Source organism: Gavia stellata, chromosome 3, assembly GCF_030936135.1.
Source record: "Gavia stellata isolate bGavSte3 chromosome 3, bGavSte3.hap2, whole genome shotgun sequence".
In the NCBI taxonomy this organism is placed as follows: Eukaryota; Metazoa; Chordata; class Aves; order Gaviiformes; family Gaviidae; genus Gavia; species Gavia stellata.
In genome coordinates, this window is record NC_082596.1 from 36,357,742 (window position 1) to 36,383,994 (window position 26,253).

The 26,253-nt window shown below is 36.2% G+C and overlaps 1 protein-coding gene across 1 annotated transcript in view; it reads left to right on the forward strand.

Annotated features, from left to right (window-relative positions):
• Positions 1 to 22,520, forward strand: part of TRPA1 (transient receptor potential cation channel subfamily A member 1) — a 38,816-nt gene extending 16,296 nt beyond the window's left edge. Inside the window, exons 11-27 of the mRNA XM_059815587.1 lie at positions 1,133 to 1,302; positions 1,391 to 1,555; positions 2,887 to 3,001; positions 4,271 to 4,437; positions 5,338 to 5,431; positions 7,817 to 7,876; positions 9,247 to 9,345; positions 10,181 to 10,251; positions 10,725 to 10,872; positions 13,612 to 13,701; positions 13,917 to 14,086; positions 16,157 to 16,286; positions 16,416 to 16,598; positions 17,610 to 17,678; positions 19,657 to 19,767; positions 20,289 to 20,386; positions 22,289 to 22,520. Coding sequence (XP_059671570.1) covers positions 1,133 to 1,302; positions 1,391 to 1,555; positions 2,887 to 3,001; positions 4,271 to 4,437; positions 5,338 to 5,431; positions 7,817 to 7,876; positions 9,247 to 9,345; positions 10,181 to 10,251; positions 10,725 to 10,872; positions 13,612 to 13,701; positions 13,917 to 14,086; positions 16,157 to 16,286; positions 16,416 to 16,598; positions 17,610 to 17,678; positions 19,657 to 19,767; positions 20,289 to 20,386; positions 22,289 to 22,520 — 2,172 coding nt within the window. The remainder of the gene's footprint in view (positions 1 to 1,132; positions 1,303 to 1,390; positions 1,556 to 2,886; positions 3,002 to 4,270; positions 4,438 to 5,337; positions 5,432 to 7,816; positions 7,877 to 9,246; positions 9,346 to 10,180; positions 10,252 to 10,724; positions 10,873 to 13,611; positions 13,702 to 13,916; positions 14,087 to 16,156; positions 16,287 to 16,415; positions 16,599 to 17,609; positions 17,679 to 19,656; positions 19,768 to 20,288; positions 20,387 to 22,288) is intronic.
• The last annotated feature ends 3,733 nt before the right edge of the window (positions 22,521 to 26,253 follow it).

The following is a 26,253-nucleotide window of genomic DNA, read 5'->3' on the forward strand; positions in this document are numbered from 1 at the left end:
ATATTTCAAAGCCAATAATACAGTTTTCTTATTGCCAGGCAAAGGAATAACATAATCCCATAAATTATTTTGCTGTTGGGGGATTGAATAGCTCAAGAGGTAGGCAATAAAATATAGAACTTTTCACTTCTATTTTCCCAGCTTGCATGCAGTAAAGCTAGGGAACGTGCTCATATTCAGTCAAGCTCTAGGACTTAAATAGCTTACAGCATATTCTGCAGGAGCTTTCTATGGACTGGACTGTAATGACGTCTTGGATTTAGTTTTAAAAAGGATTTCAAACATGGATTTGTATTTGGCTATGCTGAGGTGAAGCACTCGTATTGCTAGAGGCCAAGCTCGCTTGAAAGAGTTAAATTCGCTATCCTCCAGAGCTCCAGAAACAACCTTTTAAATGTGAATCAGGTATAACTGATCTTACAACATCTGCTGAGATCCGTAAACAACTTTGATTAGTAATGCAGAATGGATTCAACCTCCCTTTTCAGCAGATGTAGAGAATCAGTTTTAAACCAGAGTGATAACTCTCAGTTGCCTGCATTGACTTTCTAATTACTGATCATACTAATAATTCAGACAAAGGAGTGGAGCAGACCAGGGAAGGAGATTTTTAGTTGCTTTAAGAAAGGCTATACATAGGGTAGTGTTAGACAAGACATGGAGGAAAAACAGGGAAATGAAGATGAGAAAGAGAAATGGGGGAAATAAAATTACACTGTAAACCAGTGAACGGATGGTTCTTGACAGCCAGAAGTTTGCTACTGAATATAGGCTATAGATTACCCTTATGTTCCGTACAAGCCTTCTGCTGACAGCAATGAGTATTATGGTTGAACGGCAGTAAAGAAGAATCTCCTGTATTATACTTATACTATGGATGGATTGCAGTAAGGGTGCAGAGTGGCAAACTGCTGTGTTCTTCGAAGAGTAGTTGTTAGAAAAAATGGTGACCCACAAATCAGCAGACATTAAATGCTCATTGGTGCTAAATTTACTTTTCCTAAAGTTTGTTTGTTATTTTTAGATACTGCTTTAAAGTATTAATGATATTGTTACAAGCTATTACAAGCTGTGGAGCAATAGTGACATAAATGTAATTCTGTGCTTTCGGGGTTTCTTTGGGGGGTAACAGATGGAACATATTAAAAATCTTGTAGTGGATGAAGATAATGAAGGATGTACTCCATTGCATTATGCATGCAGACAAGGTGTCGCCCTCTCTGTAAATAATTTACTCAGCCTCAACGTTTCCATCTACTCTAAGAGCAGGGACAAGAAGTCACCATTACACTTTGCTGCCAGGTTAGTAGTGCAGTCTAGGCAATGGAATCAATACAATTTTTTCCACCGGTATTTTTTTGACATTAATTTCTATGTTTATCTTTCAAAGCTACGGGCGCATCAATACATGTCAACGACTTATAAGAGATATGAAAGACACAAGACTTTTGAATGAAGGTGATAAGAAGGGAATGACTCCCCTTCATTTGGCAGCCCAGAATGGTCATGAGAAGGTAGTTCAGTTTCTTCTGAAAAGAGGGGCACTTTTTCTCTGGTAAGTATACAGATTGCCATTCATTAAGGCTAAAAAGAACTATCACGCTACATTTTATGTCCATCTACTGGGAAGTTAATACAATAGAAATATAAACACAATACATGAGAATATTTAATATATTAATATATACAAGTATAAATATACAATATAAGGGCATATTTATCACGTATTTGTAAAACTAAGCTGATTGTGCCTTGCTTCAGCCTGACACATAGAATCATGGCAAGGCTTCTAATGCTGGGGAAGCTGAGGTTTCTCTAAATACAACTGAGAGAAGAATATTGAACCTTTTGATGGAAAAAATATTGTTGTGGAAATATTATAATCATGTCAGCTTCACTTACATGCTTGAGTTCTTAGGATTGGTGGTTCACAGGCAACTTGTCTTGCATTCTAAGTCCTGATTTCAGGTCAAAGATCCTCAGATCATTGGCAGCTCCACAAAAGCTTCCAGGCTCACACCTGTAAAACTAGGAGCCACAGGTACCAAAAATTTAGAGTCCTGTTTCCAAGGTATAGTCTGGAGCTTTAACTTTCAAGTCCTTTGCTTCCAAGTCCACTGCAGCTACACCTTGGAGCTAGGGGCCTAAGCATTCTGAGGAGATCCTTTAGAAAAAAAACGTGTCATACGTTCATTATTTGTGACTGTGCAGGACCCGCTGAATGGACTACTGTCAAAACCTTTATTTCCAGTGTCCTTAGCTGGACTAGTAAACCTACCAAGGATAGAGATGATAGCATGCATATATAAAAAAGCATATATATGTATGTATGTATATCTATGGGTACACATGTATGTGTGCATGTATTTAGGCTTAATTTAGATTTAAACCTGGCATTTTTTAAAGAAACGTCCTGGTAGGTTGTATGTGATAAAAGGCTTAATGAGTTTCATTATACTAAGATGAAGTAATATTAATAGGAATAGATTTATGTGCTTCTAATGTTTTGTATATTCACTACCTTTAAATACAAAATTCTGTAATATGGCCATGATCTATGCTACGTCTGTTGCCAACTATTAGTAACAGAATATTGCAAGCAGTTGGGTCATTTTCAAGGGACATAGAAGAAAATGGGTGCAATCCAGATACATACAGAAATAGATAGAAGAAAAGAGAGAGGGAGACCAAAATACTATTACTGAGTTGAACTTTTTACTTCTGAGTGATGCATTGATAATCATAGAATAGTTGACAGAAGGCATGGACATCTCTGCAGTAATCATGCCAAAGAAAAGAGGTTTGAGTCAAAGGAGGAGGCATTTACTTTAAATTTATTAAAAGTTTTTAATTTATAGTTACTAATTTTATACCACTACATGTAAGTGATTATAAAGGCTGGACAGCCTTGCACCATGCTGCCTTTGGAGGATACACTCGCACAATGCAGATCATTTTGGATACTAATGTGAAGTGTACCGACAGAGTGGATGAAGAAGGGGTATGTGTTCACATAGCATTATTTGTTTCTTGTCTGCTGTTACTTCTAGACCAAATGTCAATGGTATGCTATTAGTAGTTTCCCACTGTGCATTACATGTGTACTATTTCATTTCCAGTGGCAGATGTAAAGTCTTTATATTTCACCACCGTTGAAGTTTGTTGCTTAGATTACTATATGATTTCTGAAATTGTGATCCAATTGTTAAAGTGGGAGATAAAAAAATGCAAATAGCCTAATAGAAGACTAAAATATTGACTATGTTAGTCATGTCCCTCTTGCCCCCTTTACAATGCAAAAGTGTTTTAACAATGTAGTACAAACATTGGTAATTTAAATTTAAAGAGCTTATACAGATTTTTAAAAATCCAGTATCAACTATAGCTCATTAACATATTGTTTGAAATCCATCTATTCTGCACAGTGATGTCCAACAGATACAGCTTCTACCTTGCTCTGAAGTTTGGACGAACGCAGTATCTGTTGGGTCAAGACAGAATCCATTTCCTGAATTGGAGACCTCTTGTATGAACCTGCCTAACACTTCCCCATCAGAAAACATAGGGTGGTCATTTTAAAGACCTATTCAGTTTCCAACACAGAAGGTGTTGCTAATTTCTCTGAGAACTGGTGTTGCAAAACGTTTAGAATTATTAGATTAGGAACAAATCTTGCCTAGAAATTAGTAAGAAGCCAATGCTTAGTTCTTAATTTCCCTCAGAGAAATGTGGGTGAGTTGGGAAGGCTTTCAAAAGTCCGTTTCAGTGTGGCTTGATTCCTAAACCGCTCATTGCCTTACTTTTATGAAAATACCAAAGAAATGTTCCTCTTCTAAAACTGTACCTGCAGATTTTCTTGCAGATTTGTTTGTATGAGCACATCTGGATATAATTGGATGCTTCTCTTCCTGATTATCAAATGCAGGTGTTCTGTAACCATAGATACCATCATTTTTACCTATTTGTGACCTGCAGTTTTAGTTACAAAACTAAAAGGTACTAATGAATTGGCCTTTCTAACCTACAGCTGAGTTTCCTCTTCAGATTTAGCACTACTGTAACTGTAGACATAGAATAAAGAACTTGTCACAAAGATTCTGATAGAGATTACAGACAATATTCTACTTTTTAGTGTTGCTAGTAAAAGTGTTCCAGACTTGCAACTGAGAAGAGCATGTGGGTTTTCAGTGTGGGAAAGGACTGAAATATGTACTTTTTTTATTTTTAAATTATTCTTGTGGATACATTTCTGTACTACTTTTCTGCACAGAACACAGCTTTGCACCTGGCTGCAAGAGAAGGACATGCAAAAGCAGTAAGGTTACTTCTTGACTATGGCGCGAAAATTCTGTTCAACAAAGCAGTAGCTTCTTTTTTCCATGAAGCAATACACAATAGGAGAAAAGACGTAGTGTCTGCTGTCATTTTGCACAAAAGGTAAGGTACACAGAAAATGCTTTTTTAATTTATTTTCATATTTTCAGTTGTGTTTTTTTAACTGAGGTTAAGTTCTGAACGCCTGTAGTTTAATAAGTAAGACTGAATACATATTTTAAAATTCCAGAGATTATGTCATGCTCTAGTGAGACCAAATAAAAAATGGCATAATTGTAATGGACATCAGATATGTGGTATGTTGTTTTCCATATTAGATTGAGTATTCAGATTCTGTTTAAAAAAAAAAAAAACAAACCATGCAGAACCCATTAGAAATAAGTAATCCTTCCCATGTCTTCCCTCTTCTTACATGCTTCGTTTTGGCCTTTCACATAATGCTTCAATACCTACAGATTTTTAATCAAAATGTGAATACAACTGATATCATTCAAGAGATTTAATTTAAAAATATTGTTTTAAATGTTGCAAATAATTAAAAATGTGGCAGTTCAACTGCAGTTTAGAATATTTTATATTACAATATAGTGAAGCCCCACTTCAGGAATAAAAGTGTTGCACCATTGCCTAATGATCACATCTCTTGATAAGAGCTGCAGGAACACTGCCAGTATTTTACTGTATTTATTATTACTCACCTAATCTTGTAACCCAAGATTCCAGCTTTAGTTCAAGTTTCATATTTTTTAGAAGGTCTTAGCATAGTTGAAACATTTCTGTTTAACTGATAAAAGAATTAAACATGAATCATTCTTAGAGAAGCATCCAGAATGCTACTCAATTACTCCCCAAACAGCTGATTTTCCAATTGATGGTATGTAAACTTGTTACATATTGTGATTTGCAAGACAATATCTTAAATACAACTCAAATAATCTAAAGTAGTTAATTTAAAAGAGAAGCAACTAATTCATTTTCCATTATCTGAACTCATTTTTGCAGATGGGAAGAAGCTGTTGTGACATTCTCTCACTATTCTAGTGCCAATAAGTGTCCTTTGCTGGAAATGGTTGAGTATCTTCCTGATTCATTTAAAGTAAGTTTTCTGCACATATTAAAGAAATGACTGCATAAAAAAACCTTAGTCATATTGCATCATTTGCTATTGTTTTTCTAATGTTGTCCTCACTAGTAAGTATTATCATAAAATAGAAGCAATATAAATTCACAAATTGATTTAATTGTATTTTAGTGATAGTTTCAGTTTGGCCAGTTTAATTTAATATTAGAAAAAGTTCTTAGCTTCCTGAGGTCAATGGAGTTAAAATCATAGAATCATAGAATCGTTTAGGTTGGAGAAGACATTTAAGATCATCAAGTCCAACGGTAAACCTAACACTGCCAAATCCACCACTAAACCATGTCCCTAAGCGCCTCATCCACACATCTTTTAAATACCTCCAGGGATGGTGACTCCACCACCTCCCTGGGCAGCCTGTTCCAGTGTCTGACAAACCTTTCAGTGAAGAAGTTTTTCCTAATATCCAATCTAAACTTCCCCTGGCGCAACTTGAGGCCATTTCCTCTTGTCCTATCACTTGTCACTTGGGAGAAGAGACCAGCACCCACCTCGCAACAACCTCCTTTCAGGTAGTTGTAGAGAGCAATAAGGTCTCGCCTGAGCCTCCTCTTCTCCAGGCTAAACAACCCCAGCTCTCTCAAACGCTCCTCATAAGACTTGTGCTCCAGACCCCTCACCAGCTTCGTTGCCCTTCTCTGGACACGCTCCAGCAGCTCAATGTCTTTCTTGTAGTGAGGGGCCCAAAATGGAACACAGTATTCCAGGTGCAGCCTTACCAGTGCCGAGTACAGGGGGACAATCACTTCCCTACTCCTGCTGGCCACACTGTTTCTGATACAGGCCAGGATGCTGTTAGCCTCCTTGGCCACCTGGGCACACTGCTGGCTCATCTTCAGCCAGCTGTCAATCAGCCCCCCCAGGTCTTTTTCCACTGAGCAGTTTTCCAGCCACTCTTCCCCAAGCCTGTAGCGTTGCATGGGGTTGTTGTGGCCCAAGTGTAGGACTCAGCACTTGGCCTTGATGAACCTCATATGATTGGCCTCAGCCCACTGATCCAGCCTGTTCAAATCCCTCTGAAAAGCCTTTCTGCCCTCAAGCAGATCAACACTCCCACACAACTTGGTGTCATCTGCAGACTTACTGAGGGTGCACTTGATGCCCTCGTCCAGATCATTGGTAAATATATTAAAGACCACCAGCCTTGGTACCGAGCCCTGGGCAACACTGCTTGTGACTGGCTGCCAACTCCATTCGCTGCAACCCTTTGGGCCCAGGCATCCAGCCAGTTTTTTACCCAGTGAAGAGTACGCCTGTCCAAGCCATGAGCAGTCAGTTTCTCTGGGAGAATGCTATGGGAAACTGTGTCAAAGACTTTACTAAAGTGTAGGTAGACTATATCCACAGCCTTTCCCTCGTCCATTAAGCAGGTCACTTTGTCCTAGAAGGAGATCAGGTTAGTCAGGCAGGACCTGCCTTTCGTAAACCCATGTTGACTGGGCCTGATCACCTGATTGTCCTGTACGTGCCGCATTATGGCACTCAAGATGATCTGCTCCATAATCTTCCCCAGCTCCGAGGTCAGGCTGACAGGCCTGTAGTTCCCCACATCCTCCTTCCAGCCCTTCTTGAAGACAAGCATCACATTTTGTAACCTCCAGTCTGCTGGGACCTCCCTGGTTAGCCAGGACCGCTGGTAGATGATGGAAAGTGGCTGGTGAGCACTTCCACCAGCTCCCTCAGTACCCTTGGGTGGATCCCATCCAGTCCCATAGACTTGTGGGTGTCTAAGTGGTGTAGCAGGTCACTAACCATTTCCCCTTGGATTGTGTGGGCTTCATACTGCTCCCTGTCCCTGTCTTCCAGCTCAGGGGGTGGGGTACCCAGACAACAACTGGTCTTACTATTGAAGCTCTAAGTTATAACTTCATAACTTATAAAAGTATAAAAGTTATAAGTTAACTTTTAAGTAACAAATAAGTTAAAGTTATAAAAGTAGTATAAAAAAGGAGTATAAAAGTGATGACAGTCAGAAGAGAATTGGGTTCAAAATCATTTGAGATATTTTCACCTTCTGAGCTAACTGTTAAATGATGCTACAGAAATGCTTTTTATAAAAACAGCAAGTGGCTTGGTAACGTATATATTCATAAACACTTCACATTTTATACTTGTGAACTAGCATGTAGCCTTGTAAACTGCATAGTTTCATTATTTAACTCCTACATGTAAGCTCTGGAGTTTTATGTCTTCAAAACATACACCATAAAATTTGACTGAATCATCATTTCTATTAGATGGCTGCTGTATCTGAAGGTCACTTTCTTCAGGTACAAACATTATATTCTTTCTGATGAGCGTTATCTGTATCACCTTAATTCACTTTTCTGTTCATCTGCAAAGCTGGTTTTGGACAACTGCATAATTGAGTCTTCAGAGGAAAAGACAAGTCGAGACTTCTATGTAAGTGGATGAAAAAATTTATGAAGACAGTACATTTTATGGTCTTAGGATGGAATGTGTCACAATGTGACTGGCTATATGTTAGCGGTGGTACGTTATTTGGATAATTGTTAGAATATCATCAGCTTGGCTTTTAGCTACTAATACTGGACTAAATTCTAATACCTCTTACATATTTTCTATAGTTGGTAAATTGAAATCAGCCAATATTTTAACTTGATTTATGAATAATTCAGTAGTTATTCTCCAATAACTGTATTTGAATCTGTGCTTTTAGTATGTATTTGGCAAAAAACTCCTCAGTATTAGGATGACTTTTTAAAACTCACTTCATCAGATACTAGCAATCTTCAACTATTAGTCTTTTTTTTTTTTTTCCTCAGCAAAGCCACTGATTTAATTACCTTTATTGCCTCTGTGACACTGAAATGAACACATTTTTGCCTTGAAAGTTTGGGAAGAACACAATATGTATACTTTAATTTATATGTCAAGTTCATATGGATAGGATACACTTGTAAATGAATATCAGATCTTAACAGAAAACACAGGTGTCTGATCTTATTTCATCCTTTGGGCTGTAAACAGCTTTGAAGTTCAGTTTCTGTAATCTTCATGCTTATGCATTTTAACAAGGATAACATTAAACTTGAGCAATCTATAGACGTTACCTTTGCTGTGTTAATTCTTGCAATCAAGCTGGGAAGTTATGGATATTTCAAAATAACAGTGATAGAAAACATAATATCTATTTATGCATATCAAAAGCATATCTATCATAAGTAGTATAACTGTCATCATAATTCAGAGTCCAACGTGTTTCATTTTTTCTAAATTCTTGTCCAAAATCTTAAGCAGTAGATTGCTTTCACAATGCTAAGGAGGCATGAATGTTCTACAGTTATGTTACCTTTGAAACCATATTGAAAACAATCTTATCAATTGTTACATTGGGTTGTGTCTACATTGTTAACAGAAAACTTGCAAATTTTCTGCTACTGTGCGTTTTCTTTATATTGTGTTATCAAAGCCATATAACTTTTAAATACAAGCTTCTCTTCAAAGTCAATATTAAAACAAATTACAGTTATGAGAATGACCTTTTTAAATTGTAGTAAGAAGAAATGAGTACTTTTTATTTTACAATTCAAAATGGCTGTTTGTTTAATCATCTTACAGTCACAGATGCGTATCCTGATGGCATGTGTTCACTGGCAGAGTAACTAACATCATCATACCTTAGTTTTCTAATTACTTTGACACAATATGCCTTTTTTTTTCTGTAAAGGATAATGTGTTTAATGTAAAAAAGGTTATCTTAGATTATCAGTTTCATCACATTTAAATGCTGATGTATGTTTATTATTCAGATTGAATATAACTTCCGATATCTTCAGTGTCCCCTGACACTTAACAAGAAACTAAAGGATGGTGAAGACATTTTCTATGAACCACTTACCACTTTAAATGTAAGTTCGTTCTTTATTTTGCTCTGACATCATTCCATGCTGTCTTACTTTAGATAAAATCAAGAGGTTTGTATTTTTCATCATAGTATTTCTTCTCCAAAGCCCATAACTCTGTATATTTAAAATATATTGGAATGAAGTATGGGCCAAAGTTCTTACAGTCTATTTCTTTTAGGTTTAGATAAAAATTCTTAGTTTATTTAAACAACTTTGAATGTCTCAAGAGAACATGCTGTATGTGCAGGTAATACATCAAAGAAAACCATGCTCCAGTCATTGTAGTGACCATGCACTGGAATGTAAGGCATTGGAAAACCTGACAAAACTGATTTTTTCATATGTGAATTGCAAAATACTTTCTGTGCCTAAAACAAATTTTGCTGTTCTTTCACATTGCCAGTCTGTTCTTTCATTCTTTGTCAAAAAATGTTCACCGAACAAACTTTGTGGCTTAATTTGATTACTTTTTGGGCTTCCTGTTGGCGATTAGACTTGGTATACTGTCTAATAACAAAAAAATAAGTATTTTCTCGTGAAATGTAACTAGAAAAGCTTCGTCACCTCACAGGTATAGTTGGCAATAGTCTGTACAATTTTTTAAAGCTTGAAATAGACTAACAGAGCAGCAGGAGAGAAGCTGCTCTCAGTAGGCAGAGAAGGCAAGATAGCGATAGCTTTGTGCCAGAGTGCATAAACAAAAGAACTTTGCAATATAGAGACATTTTACTTTTCATTAGACTAATATTCAAGTAAAGAAGGTGGCCTAGCCAGTTTTGTAAGCGCTTTACTTAGTTAGATGAGATAAGTTTGATCCTTCTGCTTTCTTGTTTTGTAGGCCATGGTACGCCACAACCGCATGGAGCTACTCAGTCATCCCGTGTGTAAAGAATACTTGCTTATGAAATGGTAGGTGTATTTTAATACACATAAAATATAATATTGCACATCAGGATGAAGGCTGTTGTGCCTGAGTTTTGTTTACTAAGATGTACGTATTTATAGTGTTGACTGAAGCAAATGTCTTTTCCATATAACCTCTCGTCAGCATATTTAGCATATGCTGATCATTACCATATAAAATGTAGCTTAGCATTCAGTAGTGATTCTTTGATATTTACAGCAAAGACAACCACTATCTTTGTTTCCACTTTATTACAAAAATATGTAGTAGGATTGCCAAGTTAAAAAGAAAAGGAACAGTATTTCAGAATGGCCAATACACTTTTGTCCACATAAAGCTCGATGAACACATTCATCACAAAAGGATGCTTTAAGAAATGTTTATTTCCTCATCTTGAAAACATTGTTGGCTGTTACATTTGAATGCATGCTCTTCTAAATTTGTGAAGTGTTGTAACTTCAACATTCTTACTTTCAAGGATGGCCTATGGCTTTCGAGCACATCTGATGAATTTAGGCATATATTCTCTCGGTCTCATCCCACTGACTCTTCTGGTGACTCACATACAGCCAGGAAGACCTTTGAATGGAACAGAGATCTATGAAGCAAGACCATTAGAATATGAGGTACTGAGTTTTCTTACTAATTACAATATGTTTAGGATTTTTATAGCAAAAAGGTGTGATTATTTAAATAATTTCTAGAATTATGTATGATTTAGCAACTCTAAGGAATAGAATTGAAGTGTGTATTTTTAAAAATTCAGTAGCAACTTCTGTAGATAACTTTCAGTTCTCATTTCTTATTTTTAAGCTTTTCTGAAAATTTTACATCGGGTACATGGTTACTTCAGTTTCTTCCCTGAAGTGAATATTTCTTTAATGTTGAAGAAAAAAGATTAATGTGTATTTAATTATGAAAAGACAGAAAACAGTGGATTCTTTAGCTTTCTATGTCCTTTTAATTTTCAACCAAAATAACTGGATATTGCGCATTTAAAGAGTAGTCAATAATAAAATGCTTTTGGGTATTCAAATACAACTTTCTTTGTATTACTTTCCCTTGCAGGCCCAGTATTTCTTCACTAGGCTCATAGACTATGAGGCTAAGACAGAACAATTTTTGCCAGTCTGTATATAGGTACCTCATGTACAACAGTGATGAAAAACGTAACAGCAGAATTCAGTCATATATGGATGGAAAACTCTGAAAGTTTTTTAAGTGTATTGGATGTTTCCTATAATCCCTGTTAATAAACTTAAAAGAAAAAAGTAGATAAAATTGTGTTGTGCTAAAATGTGCATGATACACCCCCATTTTGGAATTGTATCTCAAAATGAAAAACTTGATTAGGTAGCAAAGTACATATGCATCATAGTGACTTTTGAATATTTGTGTCTCAGTCACAGCTGTGATAGGTGTGGGGCTACTCTAGTAATTTATGAATATTGATCTTGTTCATGATAGGCATTGGATGGAAATGTGCTTTAGCTGGGGCCATAAGGAAAGCAAGCGAGGATGAGGATCCTGTCTCAGGATAAGCCTGTCCTCCATAGATACTTTGGTGCTGTTAAGAGACAAAGCTCAAACTTTTTTTCAGAAACTGGAACTGGAATAATTAGGACACCATAGTGAACTGAAGAAGTTAGACTTGCCAGGTCCACTGCTACAGGAGAATGAGGCTTTAGAAAAGACAGACATTGATGCAACTGGTTGATGTCCTTTTTGTAAGTGTTTCCTTCCTGCAGTTAAAACTAAGCAGTATTCTGTCTTTTAAGAAGGCTGTGTTGTCCCTAAACTGAACATTGTACTAGACTTCCAGAGAAGGAACTGCAAGTTCTGCTGTTTATTGAACCTGTGAGTACAACTCATACATAGTGTTACATCCTGTGTCCATGTGAAGGGCAGGAAGCTCACAGAGCTCTGTCTCCACAACATGAAGTCATGTATTCTGAGAAGAGACACTTGTGTCATTAGCCCTGAAATGGTAACATGCTGGTATTAATGGAGACAAGTTTTTGTTGTGTGGCGAACTTTTCAAATGATCCATTTTAAATAAGTGATTTTTATCATTAAAATCAAGAATTTTGGCAAGAAAAAAAAGAGGCAAGAGAGTATTTTACAGTTCTTTTGGGAGAGAAAAGACATAAAACCGAAATAGGAGCTCAAAAAAGAATATGCTAGTAGAAATATGAGATAAAATAAACTCAAGGGATATAAAAGGTTTATGAGAATATCCTGATTATATGAAAATGTCTGGAGAATCGCATACCCAGGCCAGTCCAGTATGTGCGGGATTCTCAGAGATTCAGAAGCCAGAAGAACTAACAAAACTGGAAGAATTCATGCTCCACTAAGTAACTCATCTTCCTGGTGGAAGACAGGAGAACGGCAGGAGCTGAACACTGCAGGAAGAGGAATGACTAAGACTGACCCAGGTCCTTGAATCATCAGAGACTGGGTGGAAGAAGCATAGCTGGGAGAGGGAGTCCTGTCCTTCAATCAGGAATGATGCCAGCTGGTGGAGAAGCAGTGCGCTGAACAGGAGCCGTGAAGGTGCTGCCTGAGAGACTAGAGCAACATCAGTATATATGAAATGTCATGCACTGGAGGAAACAGTGTCCTAATGACCCAGTAATGGGAATGGAGTGGGGAATGCCAGCTCTGTAGGAAGCACAGTGTTACAGACCATGGTGCTACCCAGGTTAAAGAGAGACATCACAATGGGGCAGATGCTGATGTGTATTGCAGCACCACTGAAAAGTGAGTGCCATGAATTTGTGGTCTGCCTATGAGTTAATGAACCCCTCAGGTGAGGAATTAGCTCTACAAGTTGAAAGATGAAATTTGCTATTCCTATCTATGCCAATAGAAGGCTTTTCACAACAAAGTTGTCTTTGCCTACACTGGTTGTAAAGGGAGACATCAAAGGGAGTGGTCACCTAAGGATGCCAGGACTTCCAATTTGTCCAAAGACTTCTATTGCCATTCCAGATACTGCAATATGATAGTGAAGTTATGGACAAGAGCATTTGTCTTTGTGTTCATCCAGTGGCAAAGCATACTGAAAATTTAGCATAAATACTGCAGTTTCAGTTCCCAGACTTGAACATCAGTAATAAGGAAGCTGCACAGCAACTATTTATCATGGGGATGCTGAAACTTACATATTTGGTTTGAATTACTTAAACACAATATACATGACATGGATCTCACAATAAATATTAGTAAAACAGAATTTAGATAGGAATAAGCAAGCTAACAGAGTTTCTTAACTTGGCAATATAATGTACATGTAAGTAGAGCTGAAATAAACATTCATTTAATAATTTCTAATTTGTTTTCTGCTCTGATTTTTGTTTCAGAACTCATACTTCACAAGGGTGTGTATGTGTTTAGTTTTAATTATGAGTTTACTGGGAATCTGCAAAGAAATATTTCAGCTCATTCAGCAGGTAAATACATAGAGAAAAAACATTAATCAGACAGTGTGCTTGCATAGCAGTTTGTGTGATATTGAAATAAATCTGATTTTTCCCTAATTAAAAGGGAAATACATATATAAGAAATATAAGATTAAAAGTGAGACGAGGATTTAAATAGTGTATTGTATTCAGTTCTTTAATGATGCATGACTTGTAAATATGTATCTGTCTCTCTTAAATCCTAGAAATTGAAATATTTGTTGGATTACTCCAATCTACTGGACTGGACAATTTATACTACAAGCATAATTTTTGTGTCTTCTTTATTTATTAATACACCAGCTCATTTGCAGTGGGAATGTGGAGCAATTGCTGTATACTTGTCTTGGATGAACTTCTTGCTTTACCTTCAACGGTAAAAGTTATTTACATGCTTTACAATAAAATACTTCTAATATTTTCAGATATTTTATATATCCTAAACTGTGACTGATCAAGTGTGATAGCCCTATTTTTTATTTTTATTTTTTTCAAGCTATACAAGTTTCCAGATTAGGACCATAGGAATTTTTTAACCTAATGAACTGTAAAGTGGTTTTCAGTGTTTTTCATGTAGAGAATCACAGCATGTGTTATGGCAACTAAAGAAATAACAAGATTTTTTTTAACGTTAAGTAAGCAAAGCCACCACATATGTCTTTATACAGTATAATGAAACATGATTTTAAAGACTTTCACTTAAAAAAAAAAAAAAAGGATATGAACTACAAGAGGCAAAAGGAAGTCTGTTTTTATAAGTAATACCTGGGAGAAGGTAAATTCTTTTATCATTTTACAGTTTAAATGGCACTCCCTACTTTTCTACACCATAGTGTCTTGTAAAAGAATTGTAACAGATGAAATTATTTCTTTAGTTGACATTAGGTCTATTTATTGCCGTTAATGGTCTTAATGCTGTCACTGGTACAGTAGTATCAAAGAGTTACGGACTGCAGGAAAGCTGTGTGGAGGGAGAAATAGTGAGGGTGTAGCGTTTAAAACTAATAAACTGAACATGTTTGTGCCTGAGCAGGACTGCCTTGCACAAAAATGAGGTGTGGCTGATCAGCAAAAAAGTGGTGTTTTGGAGCTGTTCAGAAAAAAAAATGATGACAGTATGTGATTAACACTGCATATATGCTCTTCTGATACTTAGTGTATATATGCAGTAATCACCCCCATGAGGTCTGGCAGGCAGACAAAAAAGGCATTTGCTGATTAATTTCAGGATCATTTTACTGTAGTTGGGACATTTTAAGGACAAGGTCTGTAAACAGTGTTAATGCCATAAAGAGAGAGTATCTTTATGGTACTGCCTCTGTTGGCAAACTGTCCTACATGCGTCTGAGCTTGGATGACTAATTAATGGGCATGTCCTCTCTGCTGTGTGCTGTGAGCAAAATGGAGTTGAACCTAAACAGTAAAAAGTAAATTCATGACTGCCCAACCTTCCTCCTTCTGCTAGATGAAATGCTTCCCTGGCCTGAATATTTTTCATTTGTATAGCAGTACAACTCTACACATCATTTTTCTAACTCATTCAGGCCATCTCTTCTCAAAGGAATCTGTTGCTCCATTGACTTCAATGGAGTTTTGCCTAATAAATGCCTAATAAATAGGAGAACAGGTTTGCTTTGCTTCCAGCTTGATCTTTTCAGCCTTGCCCATAATATTCCAGGGAGAAAATCCTGTGGAGGGATTTTCTCAGTTGCTACTGTTGTAGCATAAAACAGTCATCTAGTCCCTGAATCTGGCAGAGGACTAAATTCCCAAGTTCAGGTTTGGGGAAAAAAGTAGCTTAATCTGCTTTATGAAAACTCATGTTCTGAGATCTAGTTTTTGTTTAAGCCAAGAACGGGAGAGGCTTGCCAGATGACAGACTGTTGTTGGAAACACAGGTGTCTTAAAATTGTGTTATTCCCCTTCTCTTCCTGAGCGATGTGTTTCTTTTTGTTTGCTTGTTTTCCATACTTGATAGCGTCATAAAAAGCAAAATCTTTTTAAATCAGGCATGTGGCTGCTAGATGGATCATGGTGCCAGTTGTCCTTTGTTCTAGCTGCTAATTTGCTTAGAAAAGCAGCAAAAAAAATAAGCTAATTTCCTAATGTTATTATTCCGAGTGCAACAGTTGTACAATATTGTACCCTCTGTGGCTGTGGAGAGAGTAAAAGTTGTCCATGAAAAATAATATCTTGAAGAAGTACTGCTCTAGTGCATTAAAATATAATCTTATGTAGTTTAGGCTTGCTGTAAGTAGGACCACTTGCATTCTTTTGGATGTGAAAGTACAACTTTTTCATACCATCTCAGAATGTCTCAGAGAGGCAAAATGTCTCTTATCACACATGAAAATCAGGATTACTTATTGCCTTACATAAATAACTCTAAGGGACTCTAACTTCAGTATTTAATGTTGCATATCTTTTCTGTTTACTTATTGCCTAGATTTGAAAACTATGGCATCTATGTTGTGATGTTCTGGGAAATTTTGAGGACTTTGATTCGGATTGCTGTCGTTTTCTTTTTCCTGATATTGGCCTTTGGACTGAGTTTCTTTGTCCTTTTGGGTTCACAGGTTAGTTGAATGGCATAGTTAATTTTTATCATTATTTATAATATTTTTGACTAAAGAATCTCTAGAGGTTATTTATAAATTTCATCAGTTTGGGTTTTTTCTTGATTTTAGTATTTCTTCTTTTTGCAGCAAACATATAGCACACCTCTGCTTTCTGTAATGAAGACATTTGCAATGATGCTGGGAGACATTAATTACCATGATGCATTCCTTGATCCACTACTAAGCAGTGAATTACCATATCCATTCCTGAGTTACACAGTTCTCATTATATTTACCTTGCTTATTCCAATCCTTCTTATGAACTTGCTAGTAAGTAAGCGACTTACTAAAATACAAAAGTGGTTAAGCACAGGTTTATACACAGTTTTAGCATACAGAATTACTTTAGTGCTGACTCATGACATTCATTCATTATTTAACAAATTGATATTTTCAGTAACGTATTAAAAAATTGCCTTTCCCTGGACTTGTTTTCCCTCCAGTTTACCATTCTGAGTATTTTCCATTCTTGCAGGCTTATCTTGTATATCTTTAGGTAGTAAGTGTGATGGAATTTGAATTGGAACTGCAATGTATTATTATGAGTCTTGATAAAGAAAATTGGGGAACAATGATTTTAAGTACTTTGATAAATGCGTACCCCCAAGACTAGACATAGTCTTCGGTTCAAGCTGTGTCATAACCTAGCACTAACAGTATTTTTTTTTTTTAAAAAAGCCAAACCCCAGATCTTCACTGTACACAAAACAGCAGTCAACAGTAGTGTTAAAACTAACTTATGAGCCTGACCTGAACAAAAAGAATCAGAAAACCTGGTAATGGTGAGAAAGGGGGAAAATATGTAATACATCTTCAGCCATGTTCCATTGAACATTTTTTTTTTTTTGAAATCACGTTTTTATGAGCTGAGCAATAAAAATCAAACAGTTCCGGTTTTTTAAGTTATTTATTGCTGCCATGATCCTAGTCAGTCAAGAGGTCAACAAGTTTTTTAAAATAACAGCAGTAGAAGATTTTAAAATAGAAGAAGATTTTAAAATAACAGTAGAAGAATCAAAAAGCAGGGATGTTATTCTTGATAAATCTTTGAAGTAGCTCTTTATGCCTTACTGGTAGACAGATAGTTGGCATTAAAAAAGATTACTACATTTCTTGATATGGATTTTCCAAATATGCACAAAAGTGGTATGTTTCCAAATTCAAGTGAAACAAAATAAATTTATCTTTAGAGTAATTTTGCATATAAATGTGAATAAGAAATACAATTAAAATCACACACTATGAAAAAGTAGATGATGAACTATTTCTTGGTGGTTTTAGATTGGTTTGGCTGTTGGGGACATAGCTGAAGTACAAAAATATGCTGCACTGAAAAGGATTGCAATGCAGGTAAGTAGCATACCATAGAAAGACCAACTATAGGAAGTAGATATCATTGTTAGAACAGCATTCGGATAATTAGCTGATTTCTCATCAACATCCCTAACTAACGTCTTAGCATCTCTGTAAAGCATCTTGGTGAACATGGACATCCTGTTCTGAATCTCATTTTCAGTCATGTGAGTCATTGTCAAGGAAATGTATAAGCAAATGCATTTTTACAGAACTTTTGAACAGTCAGTTCAATGAATTCTGAGTTATTCCAACAACAGAATCTCAAAATGATTAAATGCAATGTTTGAAATTGGTGAGTTGCCTTTTTGAGGAGAGAATTGATACAGTGGAAAGAAGGTTAAGGTACACAGAAATCAAAAGGACACCAAATTCATTGCAGTATACTGAAGATTCATGCTGGTCTGCGTACTGAGGTGATACTATGCAATACCAGGTATAACTAAGGAGCTTAACGTCACATTTCTAAATGTGTTTAGTTACCTTAAGATGTATAAAGACACCTAACAGAATTTCTGTTGAAATCAGAAGAGATTAGTACGCTATATGCTTTTGAAAACTATATGCATCTTAGGTATTTTCAAAGTAGCTTTTACAAATGTAGTTCTACGGCTTACATACTGGGGCTAGGGCAATAGTACAACTTCATAAAATTTTCATTTTAAGGAATTATAAATTTGGCATACAGATTTCAAAAGCTTTTTTCCTTGTGAACTATATATCAAATTTGACTTTCACAAGTGGAAATGCACACAGTATACACCTGTCAAATAAGGAATAAAGATTACTTCTCACTAACACGTTCTTAGAAACTGTCTGTCCACATGCTTCTTTGAAGTTCTGCTCAAAGTCTGTATTGTCAGAAGAACTGAACATTCATAAAATTGATGCAGGGAGTAGCTTTGCCTATGTTCCCTGCTGGCTCTGCTTCTTCTAAAAAGTTTCAGAGCCTACCTAGTGGCAGAGCACAAAGAAGAAGAGGTGGGCAGAGACAGAATACCCAACAACAAGAACAGCTTAGAAATAACTTCTGGTAGTCATGTAACTTTAAATTGTGTGCTGTACTTGCTTACTTCAAGTGTATTTGAAGAATTCTCTTTTAAAGTAACATTTCCTCCCAAGAGATGTTTCTTTTGCTAAAGATACAAATGATTAAAGCAGAGGTGTAAGGGCAGTTCTTGTAGCAGTTAATGCTTTTCACCTGTTTAAGTATTTCTTTGCCAACAGAATGCTCAGGAAGGATGTTGTCTTGCAACTTCAGACAGTACTACAAAATGTTTATTAAGCATGTAACCTTCTGTATGTTTGACAGGATTATGGTTGTCTGCAATAGGCTTATACTGCACATCCTGTTCTTTTAGATACATATGCTCAGTATTTCTGTAGCCATTTGAGAACAACTGGAAAAGTAGCATCCCCTAAAAAGGCACTCATGTATAACATCCTTGTTTCTACCCAAGGGAAAACTCCTTTTCTCACAGGCATTCCACTAGGATCTTAATCTATACTGACTCTGTCATAATCTAGTAAAAGGATACAACACAATTCAAGAGAGAAAGATCACTCTCTTTTCCATTATTATTTGTTCTTAAAACCCATGACTTTGACAGGTATTCTGTCTTTTAAACATTTCTGCCCTGTAATTCTATACTGCAGTCCACAGTGTACTAAGGAGCTATTCAAGCCATTACACAAGAGCTAACTCAGTTTTGAAACCATTTTAGTTATAACAGTGCACATGTATGTGGAATACTTAATTCTGCTAAGATACTCCAATACTGCTATGACTAGATGGTTTTAGTGTCTGGGCTAGACTGTTCAAATATTATACCATTGTTTGCAGCATAGATATCCCTTGAGACTTGACATCTCGTAATAGTGATTTGGATATAATGACGTGATGGTGATTTTCACATGATAATGTGTCTTTATGTTAAGAGACTGTATCTTACTCTAAATGCAAAACTATGTTTAGGTTAATCTTCACACCAACTTAGAGAAGAAGCTACCATTTTGGTTCTTAAGTCGGGTAGACCAGGAATCGATCACTGTATATCCCAACAGGCCGAGATACTGTGGATTTATGGTAAGATGGTGAATCTTAGACTAAAGAATTCTTACTAAAATGTGATATGGTCGACTTACTTTGTACACAAATTGCTAGGAACATTGCATTAATACGACTTAATCATTAACTGACATCAATGGAATCATGATTAGACCTTTACTACCTTCAGTGAAAATGATAAATCAGTTTGAGAGCTGCCTAACTTATTCAGATATTAGTGTTTGAATTCTCAGTGACCTGTGACTTTACTAAGTGAGACAAGCTACAAAAGTTACTCAGACAGAAAATAGAATTACTCCCTTTTGGCATTTCTTCTTTTACTTGTTTACTTTTCATTTCAGTTGTTGTTCGTAGACTGAATTTTCTGATTAAACAGATTTTGCAAACCAAACGCTTAATATACAAAAAATAACTTCATAACAGAATCTCTTTTCAATTTGAACACTGTGTGGAGACTTTTACAATTCACTTATTTGGGATTTTTAATCTCCTGTCAGACTATAATATCTGATTTCAGTTTGGTTCCATATTTTGTTTAGAGTGTGTTCCAGTATTGCTTTGGGTGTGAGGACTCTACCACAGATGCACAGAGCACTGACACAACATTAGAACTGGAAGTTCTGAAGCAGAAATACAGGTATTCGTTGTGTTATTTTACTGATGTAAAAATAAGTAGAACCAATATTACAAATATACTCCTATTTTAAAAAGTGTTCTAAAGCTCCATACTGTACCTAAAAAGTAAAATTCAATGTATCTAGTGTCCTTAAGTAAGCTCCCTCACTGTGGTAACTTAGTATTTTATATTCTGTAATGTATTTACCTTCAAAATACTTGTGTGGTAGAGAATTTTTTTTTATCCTGTGACAGAGAAAGAGGACAGGCTTGTTTGGTCATTAAAGTAAACTGAAGTAATGGGGAAAATACATTTTCATTTCAGAATTAGAGGTTTGTGTATGGAGGTTTTCAAGGGTTATTTTAAACTCAGAATTGAGGTAATTCCAATTGGTTTGCAAATATACACAATCTGTAACTGACTTTCTACTGGTGTGATGGTAAATCTGCTTCAGATTGTTTCCCCAAAAATGGATTGGTGTCCTGGTTCTCCTTCGAACAAATCATCTGTTTCCCAAAGCCTTGGAAGGAATTCTCTGTACATACTTTTCTTACTCGTCTTACCAATATATCCGTAAGAATGGTTTCAGAAAAGCCTTCTGTGAACGTACAGCTAGGAAAATCTATTCTTTCTCACTCTGTCTCACTCTCCCCTGCTCTTTTTTTTCTCTCTTTTTTTCCTTTCTCCTTTTTTTTAATCTACTAATGTTTTGTCTCCCTGCACAGATTCTGATTAAGTAGTTTTTTGCATGAAGGACTCAGCAAGAGTTGAAGGGGTGAGAATACACCCTACAGATGTAGGCAAACCATGGAATTTAACAAGTCTTTCTTCAAAACTATACTACATCAATATATTAGGAACCAGCATAGAGCACAGTCTCTTTTTTTCTCCCTACAAAGAGGGAGGAAAACTATCATTTTATAAAATTATAAAATTATTTGGAATAGAATAACTTGTGGCCATTTCACTGTGGAAATTCATATTTACTGCTCTGAAAATATTGGCTGAAAACTTTGTTTTATGAAGTTGCCAGTATGTTTTTATTGTCAGAGTTCAAAACAGAGTTCAGTTCCTATGGAAGCTAGTGGCAATCAGTGCTGAGTGCATACGGTTTTGTTTTCTGATTTGGGGTGGGATTTTTTTTTTTGCTATGTGTTAATATCAGATAATTGCTGCACTATTTCAATTCTTGTGGGGAAAAAAAAGACAACTACATCTAAGGAAGACCCAAACTGTTCTTCACAGAGAACCTTTTCAGTCACAACATATATCTTGTGCTGTAAGTTTGTGAGTCTAGACATTCCAAAAAGTAGATTTTCAAAAAGCCTGTTTGGTAGTTTTATGAAGACAGTTTCTAAACACATTTCCCATTTCTTTTATTGTTTCTTAAAAGATAACAGATACTGTGTTCTGTATGCATGATGCGAACTGATGTTAACTCTTTATTTGTATCAATTGCACTTTGGATAGCAGTTTAAATGAGATCAGTAAGTGCCTCCTCATTATCTTTCATACGCTGTTAAAGTAGTTGTGAAGTTCACTAAATGTTTGTGGACACTTAATTGCCATTGCAAATCTGGCCCTTTTTTCTTGCCAGACTACTTCAGTCCATAGGAAAAACTGTCAATAGAACTATTCAGAATTTTATTTTGAGAGTGAAGTTGCTCTTAACATTAAGTATATATTAAGTTACTTTTCTCAAGAACCAGGATTTTGTGCTTTAATCCTATTACCTGAAACCTGGAGAAGTACCACAGCTTGAAAAATTAAATGTATTCCAGATAATATTCTTTGTTAGCAGAAGGGTGAAGTTGAGGACTGTCAGGTCTTTTGCATCTGTAATTTTTATGCCTAAAATGTCCTTTGAAACCAAATGACAAAGCTTCCTGTATGCATTTCTTTTTCTTTTTTGGTTTTTTTTAGGCTCAAAGATATATCAACACTGTTGGAAAAGCAACATGACCTCATTAAATTGATTATCCAAAAAATGGAGATAGTGTCAGAGGCTGAGGATGAAGACAGCAATGATTTATTTCAGCACAAGTTTAGGAAAAGGCAGTTAGAGCACAAGAATAGTAAATGGGATACAGTGTTAAAAGCTGTTAAAACAAATGTGCCTAACCCAAGCACAGAAAAGAACAATAGCTTCTTCTAGACATGACTATGATATCATGTTGTATTATCATTTTGTTTTACTTCAGGGTCACTTCTCTTATTGTCTGTGCATAATGTTAATGTGATACATCATGTATTCAAGTATAAAAAAAAAGGCCAGATCCGAAAAAAGGATGCAGGTGCTCAAAACAGTATTTAAGGAGACTGAAGATGTCTACATCCAAAACTGTGATCCTAAAAGTGGCTGGCTAATCAGGAAAGTGCCTAACTCACCAGATGCCAACTTTGCTGTCCTGACAGTTCCCAAGGCTTCTGTCTAGATCTGTTCCTGGATTTGGCCCTAATACTCTTAGGTCTGTACTTAATTACATTATTTTCTGTTAAGAATATTTTTAGAATTTCTGAATTTTTAGAAATTCAAACTCTAATAATTTAGTATTCAGATGTTTTGTGAGAGCCAATGGGCTTTATGTAACTCAAAGAATAAGTAAGAAACTAACCTGACAGATTGCATTGGAAGTTTCGCTGAGTAAGGACTGCAGGATCAGGCCTGAAAGGTAAGAAATAAGAGGGTCACGAAGATGTAGTGTATGAGAAGGACTGTTTTCTTTTGTAGATAACTATATGCAATTCTCAGAGGGATCATTTGTACTAGCATGCATATAGCAACGATAGAATGACGTGTTAAATACTAGTCATTTACAACTTGCTGCCCTTATACTGCTAATGTGATTTTGGCCTTCCTTATAACCTAAAAACTGACCTTGCTACTTTAATCTGCACTTCGGTTTTATTATTTATTTACTGGATATTCAGTGCATTATGTAATATACAGTAATATATCAAATGTGGGAATAAATATGAATTAAACTGTGTTTAAGTACCTGAGTATATTTGTTTCAAAACCAGTGCTAATAAACTAATTATGACTATATGTGGTTGTAACGCTCTGTGGTCTGCTTTTGAATTCAGACATTTTCTTTAAGAACTTAATATATGTTAATCCTTCCTGTAAAGAACAATTATAATTCCTGTTTATTTAAAAGGTAGCCACCAGAAGGTAATTCACACTGTACAGAACTTGTCCAATCTTCAGAAAACACAGGAAGATGCACTGTAAATTAGTGAGACTTGTGCCTTAAAATTGCCATGGATGACACGCTGTTCAGTAGGGAAAATGCTTTCTCACCCAACTGCTTTATCCCAGCTTTGAGACTTTAAATCCTTGCCTGGTGAAATACAGAACGAGAAGGTTATCACTGGTTTTGCCTATTCTACTACACTTAATAAGGTGGACAGTTGCTTAATATCAAATGGTGGATGGCATCTGTAGAGATTCAGGAAGAGTTTGTTTCTCTTCACTAGTCAGATTCATTGACACCTTTGAATCCTGTGGCATAAATCCACATCAGTTGTAACTGAAGATGTTTGCTGTTAAGACTGAAGTTTTCTTCTGGGTTTGCCTCCCAGAATCTGCATAGGCATTTTGCATTTAAGTGTGACTAAATAGTTTAGTTAAGTAATAGTTTGAGGCAGAAAATAAGCACTTGGCTACTCCATTCAAACAGCAAATTGGAGGCACAGACATACGCGTTGCTGTGTGACTGCGTCCACAGATGTACTCCTGGGTGCCCCGGAGGCCCCATCCTTAAGTCTGCCTCTGGATTACGTTCGAGCTGTTGAGATCTGGTGTGCACCATCACTCTCACATACCCAGGTGGAAAGAAATGCGGTGCATAGATAGTGGAGTGTAACAGCGTGTCCAGTTTTCTCTTGACAAGTAGAGGATGAGGAACGTGTGCTGCAAAGCACGCAGCATCTGCCCTGCAGGCTGCAGGAGGAGCAGCTGTGGGTTCTGCTTCAGGACCAAGTCTGGTGTGACACAGTGAAAGAGGGAGAGAACCAGTAAGCAGGGTCAGAATCAAGAAAGTAAAATTGAAGGTAACTGTAGTCATTGAAGTTGCGTTGTGGCCTCTAAACTCAAATCTATTCCCATGAATAAGCTGTTTGGATTTTCTGAGCTACTGTGCATCTGCAGCTCCCTCTGGCAGTGGAAATGGGAATTTCCAGGTTCTCAGGATAAGGCCAAACTTGAAAAATATACATTTTTAATTCTTAAAGCCAGAAAAGTAATTTTAAGTTCCTGACAATCTGTACCATTAACACTAGATGGCAGTGAGTGATAACATTTTTGAATAAGTAAATCGGGCCTAAATGCATAGTTTTAAGTGAAGAGGAACAGCAGTGTATTTACAGCAGAAGCAAAGTAGTCAGCATTTAAAGTTTAAACCTTTCAAGCCCTTTTAAACAGAACTCTGAGACATTTATACACAGTAGCGTCTCAGGACAAGGTTTTAATATTTTCTGAGCTTTTAACTTACAATTTGAGAAATGTTTTCCTTTTTTTCCTCAGACTTTGCTTCTTTCACTCATTTAGCAGCTGTCACTATGGTGAAAAATATGGATAACCATATCCACCCTTCCCACATATACATCCAAAGCTGACCCTAATGCCATTACATAGTTTGCCTGCATGGAGGACCATCTGATGGTGGGTGTTAAGAAATTTCTGGATCACTGAGTGGTTTTGTTTTATCTTATTTTCTGTGACTTAACTGTAGCAGTGTCACAGCCTGTTAAAATTCTTACCAACAGCTCTTCCACAAATCAGAGTGACTAGACAGCTCGGGCATTCAGTGTGGATCTAAATCCAGTATTGGCATATTATGAGGAAGCCAATGCACGTCGAGGCATACAGAAGTGATTTGCAAATGCTTCTGAAAAAACTCCATGGTGTGTCATAATACCATTTATAAAGGTAAATGCATCCATACGATTAACTAAATTATTCACACATTTATAATGTAAAATCCATTATTAAAGTTGATCTGTAATATTTTCAACTCTCTGTATTTAGGGAAAAATTACCAAATATACATTGTTTACTGGGTAGTTTGCACACAAATAGGTAGTTGAGTAGATACTAGGACCTATGATACATTGTTTGAGGTAGTTGCTCCTGGGTTTGGTATGCATTCTCAGGCTACCAAGGCCATCGGGATACAGTGGCAGAGAAATGGTCATTTCCATTGTGGTGACAGTAGGACTGCACAAACCAAGGGTGGTAGGAAAGTTTATGGTGGTTGGGATGTGGAGAGTGCCTGCAGAGCAGGACTTTCTTGGTCCTACACAGAATTAAAAATGGTCAATTCCTGGAAGAAAACACAGAAATTTAAAAAAGATGTTTCCTGCAGTTTAAGATAAAGAGGCAGGGTTAGAGCCTGGCTTTTAAGCTTCATGAAGGAGCAGTTCTCAGCAGATATAGAAGTAACAGCAGATAGAAAACAGTTAAGCCACCTGTATGCTAATTAATAGGCAAACAAAACCCAATTTTGGTTAACAGTTTTTATATGGAAAGACAGAGTGAAAGTATTTTATATTAGCTAATACCACAGCATAGAATTAGTTATTTAACTTTCTGTGGAAATCATCAGACTGATGATTTAATTGCCATGTGATAGAAATATATAATAGAGTCTAAGTTCAAAAAGTGTAGAGCTTAAGAAACTTAACAGATGTAGTATCAATTGGAATACAAATCACAGTTATGTTTGAAAAGAATTTTGTAGACTGAGGTGAAGATACTGGGCCATTTTGGCAATCTCTAGAAGCAATCTGGTTAGATACGTCCATATATGTTAACTGGAAGTGTCATCGTGAATTTTTAAATTCACACATAGGAATTAACATGGGTAAATTAAACTGAAATTGAT